The sequence below is a fragment of the Dromiciops gliroides genome, chromosome 2 (genome assembly GCF_019393635.1).
Source record: "Dromiciops gliroides isolate mDroGli1 chromosome 2, mDroGli1.pri, whole genome shotgun sequence".
Taxonomy (NCBI): Eukaryota; Metazoa; Chordata; class Mammalia; order Microbiotheria; family Microbiotheriidae; genus Dromiciops; species Dromiciops gliroides.
This window is the reverse complement of record NC_057862.1, coordinates 242,101,563-242,112,430: the sequence shown is the minus strand read 5'-3', so window position 1 is coordinate 242,112,430 and position 10,868 is coordinate 242,101,563. Positions and strand designations below refer to the sequence as shown.

The window sequence follows — 10,868 nt, the reverse complement described above, 5'->3', positions numbered from 1 at the left end:
TGCTGAGTATTCAGTCCTCTCTGCTATCTCAGGAAAGGATATTGAGGACCTCAGAGCCCTGTGCCTTAACCCGTGTAGATGAACCACTCAAATTATAACCTTTTAAGAAAAAGTTAAGTGTTGAATTTATTACATTTAAAAGGAAAAGCAAGCTTTATGTGGTAGATATTTGTGCTTTCATGTATAATTTCCCTTCTTTCTCTTCTACTTTCTACATGGAATTCTCATTTTATTTTGTATTTGTTAAGTCCTAAATAAAAAAATTAATTTAGAAAAAAACAACTTCCTGGTAGAATATAATAACAGTAAGCTTACTTAAGTGGTTTTGTAAATGTCTTTTTAAAATAGCATCTTTTCTAATGTATGCAGGAAATAAACAGCTATCAAATACCTGATTTACAATGTACTTTTACAGTCCTTTTTCTTTCTGGTTTGGGGAGACCAGAGACATGAGCCAAAACCTAAACTTTAAGAGATAGTGTCCAGGGCTGTGGAGCATGGGTGTAACTTACAGTCTTCAAGAGTTGACTGGGGAAGAAAAACACAATCAGTATAGGACAAAGACAAGAGATAAACTCAAGTATTTCTGACTCCAAAATCAGCCCTCTATCTACACGACATGACACCTCACAATGGAATATTATAGCATTATAAAATGGATACAAATAAATCAAAGTAATATAAAAAGACATATGCAGGGCAGCTAGGTGGCACAGTGAATAAAGCATCAGCCCTGGATTCAGGAAGACCTGAGTTCAAATCTGGCTTCAGACACTTGACGCTTACTAGCTGTGTGACCCTGGGCAAGTAAGTCACTTAACCCTCATTGCCCTGCAAAAAAAAAAAAAAAAGGGACATATGCAATGATGCATAAGAAGACTGGCAGAACTAGAATAACATACACATTGTCTACAACCATATAAAGAGAGAACAAAGTCCAAAGTAATGGCACTTCTGATGAGCAAACATTTTATGTTTCTCTATTTGGTTCTACTTTGGTGAAATCTACATTGCTTTTTCATTTCTTAATCCTGAACCATATTTTCTAATGTATTTTAAATAATTTTTCCTTGTGACCTTATTTCATTGAAATCAATAAATGTCATGGTAAATGTCAACTTGATTTATCTACTTCTTCATCCCCCATATTAGATATTACTGCATAAATTGATTTATGACAATGGAAAATTGTGTGATTCTTATTATTAGCCTTTCCATGACTCTGTCACCTTTAGGAACAGGGAGGTTGAGTGGATAGGGTGCTGGATTTGGAATCATGAAGAACTTGGTTTGAATCCTACCTCAGAGATTTACCAGCTAGCTGTGTGATCTTGTCAATCCTTTAAATTGTCTCCACATTTTCTTCAATTGCAAAATATAAGTGAAGTATTTCGCAAGACTTAAAGTGATATAGAAATGTTAATCATTATTTCATCACTTTGAAAGTGGATGGGGGGGCTATTACATTGAACTGAAGGACATTCTGTATTTTTCTTAATTTTATAGTATATTATTAGTTAGGCTGATATTCCCCTGGTGTTAGGGTTTGAACTAGGGAAGAAAGTGCTATACTAACTGTAAAGAATTGTTATTTGAGGTTTTTATGCCTTGGCAAGCACTGGCCTGGAGCTATGCAAACCTCACGGTGCTCCACCCACTGGTTGTAGCCATTGCTATGGTGCTGGCACCTCATGTCATTACCACTTGCCGATGCCTACATGGGCCTGGCAAAATTATAATGATTGGAAGCCTAGTGAAGGCAGTCATGTGACTGTCAGAGCGGCCATCCAATTGGCTGGGGGCTGTGGGGTTTCTGGGATTGGGGGAGGAGAATTGGCCATTCTAGCTGGAGCTGGAAGGCGACAGGAGCTTTGCTGTGTATTCTCAGCTGATTCCTGGGCAGTGGTATTTCTTCAGGTTGTATAATTTCCCTTTCCCCATTTTATCTCCTTTCCCTTGATCCTACTAATCCTGTTTGTGGGTTTTTTTTTAAAGTTCATTCTTGTTAAAAATAAGTCCTATTCCGTTTTGAGGCAGGCTGCTGGTCTCCTTCCTTGCCCCAATATTGCGGTGGGCCGCTTAGCTAACACTCCCCAATTAAAAATTGGTCCCCATATAACTAGTGATTAGTCAATCAAGTTTATTATTAGGATGCAAGGCAGAACATATGCATCAACAGTTGGGTACTAGGGGATTGCACTGGGGGAGAGAGAAGGGGAGAGGTAGAATGGGGTGAAATCTGACATGAAAGAAGCAGGAAAGGGCTTATGGAGTCAGGGGAGATATGGGGAAGGAACAGGGCAGTAAATGAGACTTACACTCATCAGAACTGGCTCAAAGACCTTACTTTCATCAGAGTTGGCTCAAGGAGTGAATAACATACACACTCAATTGGGTGGAGTAATCTATCTAACCCTGCAGGAAAGTAGGAGGGGAAGGGGATAAGGAGGAAGGGGTGAAAGAAGGGAGGGCAGAGTTGGGGAGGGGGAAGTCAAAAACAAAACACTTTTGAGGAGGGATAGGGTAAAAGGAGATAAAAATAGAGTAAATATCATAGGAATAGGATGAAGGGAAACAGTTGACAATAGTAACTGGGAAAAAATTTTGAAGCAGAGGTAAGAGTAATATAAGATGATGATGACAATGATTGATGGATAAATTGATGATGATTGGCTGAATAGGAGGATTATTGATGAGGAGGATTGAATGAGGGTGATGAGGATGACTGATGGAGGAGGAGGAGGAGGAGGATGAGGAGGAGGAGGATGACGATGATGAAATGTATGGTACTCACTTTGCTGGGCTATTGTGAAGAAAATTCTCTGTCAGGTATAAGGTACTATATAGATGTTATTACTGTTGCAATAATCCACATCATGGGTTTATTGTAAGGAAATCTCTCTTTAAAGTACTATATAAATGTTAATTATATTAATCTATATATATTTTAATTATATTACATTAATATATAACTAATTATATGTAATATAATTACACTATTAAAAAATGATGAGCAGGATACTATCAGAAAAACCTGCAAAGACCTACAGAAGCTGATGCAAAGTGAAATGTACTGTATACAAAATAACAGCAATATTTGTGAGATTTAAAATTGGATATATGGGCATGAGCATTAAACTCCCCCTTTTAAATTTTCCCTCAATGTCTCCCAGACCATTAAGAAAAAGAAGCCTCTGAGCTTAAATCTGTGAGGGATTAGTTTTTATTGCTTGGAAATTAATTAGACAACAAAAGGTGATACCAATTAGGGAAATAGGGAAGTAGAAATACGAATGAATAATCTTAGATCTAAGCTTAGTCTATTTTCCTTTATAAAACTCACTGAATCCCAAACTGCCTGCCAGGCCAAGAACCAGCACAGTGCGCCGCCATGGCTAAGTTTAAAAAAACAGAGAGTGCCCCACTTCTGTTCCTTCTCAGTTTTTAAACTGCCGTCCTGGAAGTTGGTTCCCTCTGACACGGCATGCTTAGCCAGCTCTGCAGGCAGCAGCCGGTGCATGGCCGGTTCGTTGCGGTCTCCTACCCAAAAGGGCAGTCCTTCAAAAGCCGCTTCATTAGCATGTGCTCAACTCTCAAATGATTCAGCTAAAACTTCCATTTTTTACCACATATTGTAAAATGATCTGCTGTGAATGACTTGGCTATTTTCAGCCATGCAATGATCCAAGATAACTCTGAAGGTCTTACAAAAAAAGCAATCCATCTACAGAGAGAAAACTGATGGTATCTGAATACAGATTCAAGCATAATTTTTTTCGTAAGTTCCTTTATCTGAAGTTTTGTTTTTCTCTGCTTTCTTTCATAGCCTGGATAATGTGGAAATGTTTTGCCTGAATGCTCATGTATAAACTTATATTGAATTGCTTGGGTTCTTGGGGGATGGGTGGGGAGGGAGGGAGAAAGAGAATTTGGAAAACAAAGGTTTTTTTTTTAAATTATGTCAAAATTTGTATTTTACATGTAATTTGGGAAAATAAAATTCTAAATAAAATTTTTAAAATAAAATAAACAAAAACAAAAAAATTAGAATTTGTCAAGTTGTCAATTTGTCAAGCTCAGGACTCCCTGAGACATCAAGAAACAATAAAACAAAATCAAAAGAATGAAAAAGTAGATGAAAATGTGAAATATCTCTTGAAAAAAACAACTGACCTGGAAAATAGGTCTGGGAGAGATTATTTTAGAATTATTGGACTACTTTGGAGCCATTATCAAAAAAAAGACCCTAGGCATTACCTTTCAAGAAATTATCAAGGAAAACTGCCCTGATATTCTAGAACCAGAGGGTAAAAATGAAATTGAAAGAATCTATTCATCACCTCCTGAAAAAGGTCCCAAAATGAAAATTCCCAAGAATATTATGGTCAAATTACTATGCTCTGAGGTCTAGGAGAGAAAAAAGTGCAAGCAGCTAGAAAGAAACAATTTAAATATCAGGATATCAGTCAGGATAACACAAAATATAGCAATTTCCACATTAAAGGTTTGGAAGGCTTAGAAAATATGATATTCCAGGGGCAGCTAGGTGGCACAGTGGATAGAGAACCAGCCCTGGAGTCAGGAGTACCTGAGTTCAAATCTGGCCTCAGACACTTAACACTTACTAGCTGTGTGACCCTGGGCAAGTCACTTAACCCCAATTGCCTCACTAAAAAAAAAAAGAAAGAAAAAACAATTAAAAAAAAAAAGAAAATATGATATTCCAGAAAGAAAAAAGAGCTTGTATTGCAACCAAGAATCATCTACCCAGCAAAGCTAAGTATAATCCTTCAGGAGAATAATAGGTATTAAATGAAATAGAGGATTTTTGAGCATTCCTGATGAGAAGAGCTAAATAGAAATTTTGACATTCAAACATGACTCAAGAGAAGCACAAAAAGGTAAATAGGAAAGAAAAATCATAAAGGATTCAATAAAGTTAAACAGTTTACATTCTTACATGGGACGATGATACTTGTAACTTTTAAGAACTTTTTCATTATTAGGACAGTTAGAATTATACATAGACAGAGGGCACAGATGAGAGTTGACTATGATGGGATGATATCTAAAAAATAAAATTAAGGGGTGAGAAAGAGGGATATATTGGGAGAAGGGGGAAAGGGAAGGTAGAATGGGGTAAATTATCTTATGTAACAGGTGAAAAATAGGTTTTACAGTAAAGGAGGAGATGGGGTGGTGCACAATGTTTGAACATTACTCTCACTGGAATTGTCTCAAAGAAGGAATAACACACACTCAGTTTGGTATAGAAATCTGCTGATGGAAAGGAGGGCAGATTGAGGGAGGCAGTTGTCAGAAGCAAAACACTTTTGAGGAGGGATGAGGGGAGACAGAGAGAAAGAAGGATAAATGGGAAAAAATAGGATGGAACTATATGGTTCATAATCATAACTATAAAAAATTTTCACAGTGAGTTTCTCTGATAAAGACTTCATTTTTCATATATAGAGAGAACTGAGCAAAATTTGTAAGAATACAAGTCATTCCCCAATTAATAAATTATCAAAGGATATGAACAGGTAATTTTCAGAAGAAAGCAAAGCTATTGTATGATAGTCATATGGAAAAAAATGCTCTAAATCACTATTGATTAGAGAAATGCAGATTAAACCAACTCTGATACCACTTCACACCTACCAGATTGACTAATATGACAGAAAAAGAAAATGACAAATGTTGGAAAAGATGTGGGAAAATTGGGATATTAAAGTACCATTGGTGGAGTTACAAAGTGGTTGCATTCTGGAGAGCAATTTGGAACTAAGCATAAAAGACTATAAAACTGTGCATACCCTTTGGTCCAGCAATATCACTGCTAAGTCTGTATATCAAAGATTTATTTTAAAAAGGGAAAATGACCTATTTATAAAAAAATATTTATAATGGCTCTTTTTGTGGTGCCAAAGAATTGAAAATTGAGAGGGTGCCCATCAAATGCAGAATGGTTGAACAAGTTGCATATGATTGTGATGGAATGCTATGAGAAATGATGGACAAGATGCTCTTAGAAAAAACCTGGGAAGACTTACATGAATTGATGCAAAGTGAAGTGAACAAAACCAGAAGAACATTGTAACAGCATATAGTAACATAGTACCAGCAATGTAGTACAATGATACACTAAAGGACTTAGCTCTTCTCAGCAATACAATGATCTAAGACAATTCCAAAGGACTTAATATAAAAAATGCTATCCACCTCCAGAGAAAGAACTGATGGAGTCTGAATAGATATCAAAGCATACTTTTTCTTGTTGTTGTTGTTGTTGTTTTGGGGGCAAGGGTGGGGGAGGGGGTGGTTGCAGGGGGAGGTCCTATGTTTTCTTTCACAACATGACTAATAAGGATATATGTTTTACATGACGTGGACATGTATAACCTATAACAAATTGCTTACCTTCTCAATGAGAGGGTAGGGAGAGGAGGGAGAGAATTTGGAACTCAAAATCTTTAAAAATGCTAAAAATTAATTTTACATGAAGTTGGAAAAAAATATGTGTGTGTGTGTGTATTTTAAAGGCTGAATTGAAACAAGAACTGGAGACGCTGGTTGGAGATTTGTAATGCATCCTGGATCAGGTGTTCCATGGTCCCACTCAAGACTACTAACAGTAGTCTGAGTAGGGATATCAGAAGGCTTCAGTTTTTTCTTTGTTACAAAATATGGCTTATTGGTTGCTGGGTTGGGGGCAATAAATTTGGGATTGAATCTTAAAACAAAAGACATCAAATTTTAAAAAAACATAATTTCCATTGGATTCCAAGATATAAAGAACATTTATTTTTCAAGCAGAAAGCAGAAAAAGGAAAAAAAATGATATGGGTTAAATGGCTGAACATTCTTGGAGCCTTTGAGAAACAAGGTGCTGGAGCATGACAGTGAGGACCACAGTGCTAAAATCTCTTGAAGTACTGTTGCTAGAATTCTAATAAATGGTAAACTAGCTAACCTTGAAGTCTCACTTGAGGGGCTAAGTTTCTGATATATTGGATTGGGTCTTTTATGAGATCTTGGACCAAGCTGCTTTGACTGCCTACATAATTTTATCCCTAAGGTTTTTTCCACTTTCTCTTTTTATATAGCATTATGACAGCCCACTTAAGCATTACAAAGCTTGAGCAAATGCTACCACGAATTAAATAGGTCCTCCAGGATAGAAAACTTGTGTTGGTCTCAATCCCAAGATCCCCCATTGGTCCACTATCAATGCTTCCTCCATAGCCAGGATCCTGACAGAAAGGAGGAGCCCAACCAAAATCACAGTGGCAGTTCCCTCTGCTGTTGCACACACCTCTATAGTTGCACTGTTCTGGGACACATTCCTGACGGCTGGAGATGTTGAGGCAGGTCTTGTTAACACACATCATGTTTTCCCCACAGGAACTGCCATCTTCCACAGCTCCAAGATCAGTCAAACCTTTATTCTCTGCAGTCTTGTTAAAAGCTGTTCCCCAGCACAAGACACCTTCCTTTTCAAGTGGTTCTTTTAAATAAGTCTGAATCAGGGTGTAATAGTGAGGTACCTGAGGAATGATGTCAATATTGACACATTGCAGCCTTCCACACAAGATATTCTGGGTTTTACAGCCTTTGAAATAGGAAATTTGCCCAGGTCCACAGTTACCAAAGCGGTCACCTCGACTATTCACTTCCTTATAACATTGTGGGGGAGCACTCTCAGCTTGTGGCCCAAAGAGAGCCTGACACTGACGAAGGTGACTCCCGCACTGCTTCTTGTAACAATATCCTTTCCCACTACAAGGTGTACCATCTTGTTTGTATATGTCGTCTGGGCAAAACCCTGAAGTCCCATTGCAGAACTCTGGGAGGTCACACTCATTAGCCTGAATTCGACAGACCCTTCCAGCTGGAAGAATCTTACAATCTTTACAGCAAAGTCCAGAGCTACATTCGGCACCTTTGGAAAGAGTACAGCCTTGTTGGCAACAGGGATTTTTTATGCATTCTGTGTCAGAGCCACAGTCACATTCTTCTCCTTCCTCCATGACTTTGTTTCCACATTTCTGCTTTTCCATCCTCTCCTCAGAGGTGCCACTGAGACAGCTGGCCTCACTGCCTACTGAAGCCATATGACCATCAAAAGTGCAGCTGCTTTTGAAGGAACCAGAAGTTGGGGCCCTGTTGCCTATGAGGCAGGGTTTCCTTTGACTCTGCAAGTTTCCCTCATCACCAGGCTTGCCTAAGTCATCCCTCATTTCACAAGAAACAAGGACAGAGAAAATGAGCAGGTGGACTCCAAAGTTAGCCTTAATAGCCAAACCTGGATAAGGGTTGCATTTTGCGGTCCTGGCGTCTATTCCAAAGATGGGGTAGAAACTATGCTGCTGGAAGAGCTGCACTAGATCGCAAAGCTGCTGCTCCCCAGGACTCCTATTTTCCTGTTTGGCAGAATAATGAAGAACACTTTGCAGCTTCTTGATGATATCCATGGGGCTAGGACTGGTCCAGAATTCCAGCGAGGACAGAGAGGCATGCGCCTGGATCTGCATAAAAAGCGTGTCCACCAGGTTGAGTGTGAACAGCATATCCTGCAGCATCACTGTTACATTGCTGTCCTGGGGTTTGTGCCCCACCTTGCCCACCACAACTCCCATCTCCACATACTGCCTGTGCAAATGGACATCATAAGTGGCTGTGCGCCTGGACGGTGCGGTCTCCTGAGCCTGGAAAAAGTCCTCTTCTATCTCCTCTCTGGCTAAAGCACGGGTCAGGTTAGAAGCGCCCGTATTTGTCATTGGATAGAGATGGTGCTCAAAGGTGGAGGAAGCCGGATCAGGCTGGATTTGATAGTATTTCTCGTTTACCTGAAGCATCCCCCAGAGCCCACCCAAGCAGGTACTGAGGGCAGCCGAGGACTTGGGGATCCCTTCCATGTAGCCGTAGTAGTAGCAGTCATTCCGGAAGAAGGGATCCTCCTGCAGGACACCCTTGGCTGCGTGGGTGAACACGGGAAGATGCCGTGGTAGCAGCATTTTCTTGGGCAACAAGTGCACGATGTGCTTCTTGCCTGTGATGTGCAGGCTGTAAGAGACCTGCCCGGACATCTTTGAGGTCCACAGCGGAGGGCTTATTTCCTTGGGGATCACTAGCTCAGCCGACACTGGGGGACGTTGGAGGGACATGTCGAGGCAGTTGGCGGGGGCCAGGAGCGCACCTAGCCCGAGCACTAGGAGGGGGCCGCATAGGAAAGGAGCAGCCCCTGTTACAGCCGCCCTCATGGCGGGGCCTCTGGGAGAAGGTCCCCAGAGCCGACTTCAAGGAATGGACAAAGCAGGTCCAGGGCTGAGGGAGAGATCGAGACCGTCCCTCCGCCCTGATTCTTGAACGCAGAGGAGGCGCAGGGGGCAGCCCCGGAAGCCTCTCCAGGCCTCGCGATGAAACCCGTGCTCTGAAGGCAGTTATTTATACTGGTCAAGGGGTTGTTGAAGCGCGAGAGGAAGAGAGGGCAACAACCTCACTTGACCCACGGATTCCATTTACTCTTGTTCATGACCTGAAAAGGTCACTAGATGACTCTGGCGATAAGAACATGACAAGTTCACATTTGCACAGTGTTTCCCAGAGTAATTCCCACGTGTAAACTAGCATTCCACCCCACGAAGTATTAGAGATATTTCCACTTTGATCATGAAAGATCTGAAGTTTTGAGAGGGGAAGTTCACGTTTGGACAGCATGCTTTCCTTTTTTTTTTTAATTATTTTTTGGGGTTCATTTTTAAGTTCCAAACTGTCTCCCTCCCCAGCCCGTGCTAACCCCACAACCTTCTCTAAGGACACCATTGACACAGATTTATACAGTTATATAGAGATATATATGTAACATATACATATATATATATATATATAGTTTTACATACATGTAAAACCATACTATGCATACTTATATTTATAATTTTTTTCTCTGGGGGTGGATAGCATCTCCATAGGTCCTTTGTAATGGATTTGAATATTTATAATACTCAGAATAGTTTAGTCATTCACAATTATTCTGCAAAGAATATTGCCATTACTACATACAACAGTTCTCTTGGTTCTCCTCATTTCACTTTTCATTATTTCCTCCAAGTCTTTCCATGTTTTTCTAAAATCAACCTGCTCATCATTTCTTTTAGCAGAGTAGTAGTATTCCATCACACACATACCAAAACTTGTTTAGCCATTCTCCAATTAATGGACATCCCCTCAATTTCCAGTTCTTTGCCACCACAAAGAGCTGCTATAAATATTTTAGAATATATAGGTTATTTTCCTTTTCCCCTGATCACCTTGAGAAATAGACCTAATATTGGTATTGCTTGGTCAAAGGGTATACAGTTGCATATCTCTTTGGGAATAACTCCTGATTGTTCTCCAAAATGGCTGGATCAGTTCCAACTATATGAGATGATTATGGATTTGAGTCAGATTAAACTCTGAGGATGAGGTCTGGAAGATACCCAGCCCTGCCCCAGTATAGTTAGCTTCTCTTTGCCTAATAGTTTATTGCTTGTCAAATTCTCACTGTCTCCTTTAAGTTTTATTGCCAATTAACAGTATTTTTACTTCTGCTCAGTCTCCCCACTTGTCAGCTACCTCTTAGTTTTATGGCCTGTAATAAAAGTTGTGTCTTCAGCCTATCTGGAATCCATCATATGCCAGAACCCCAGTCATTGTTGAGTGGGTTGGGGGACTCAAGAAGAAAGGAACAGGGGGCAGCTAGGTGGCGTAGTGGATAAAGCACTGGCCCTGGATTCAGGAGTACCTGAGTTCAAATCTGGCCTCAGACACTTGACACTTACTAGCTAGCTGTGTGACCCTGGGCAAGTCACTTAACCCCCATTGCC

At 40.1% G+C, this 10,868-nt stretch overlaps 1 protein-coding gene across 1 annotated transcript; it reads right to left on the bottom strand.

Annotated features, from left to right (window-relative positions):
- Window positions 1-7,073: 7,073 nt before the first annotated feature.
- On the bottom strand, window positions 7,074-9,263 carry LOC122739944 (disintegrin and metalloproteinase domain-containing protein 30-like). The gene has a single exon (XM_043981672.1). The coding sequence runs from the start codon at window positions 9,261-9,263 to the stop codon at window positions 7,074-7,076; it is 2,190 nt and encodes a 729-aa protein (XP_043837607.1).
- Window positions 9,264-10,868: the final 1,605 nt, after the last annotated feature.

What these genes read in the sequence shown, in the direction of transcription:
- LOC122739944 (XM_043981672.1), bottom strand. Translation starts at nt 9,263, where the DNA reads ATGAGGGCGGCTGTAACAGGGGCTGCTCCTTTCCTATGCGGCCCCCTC.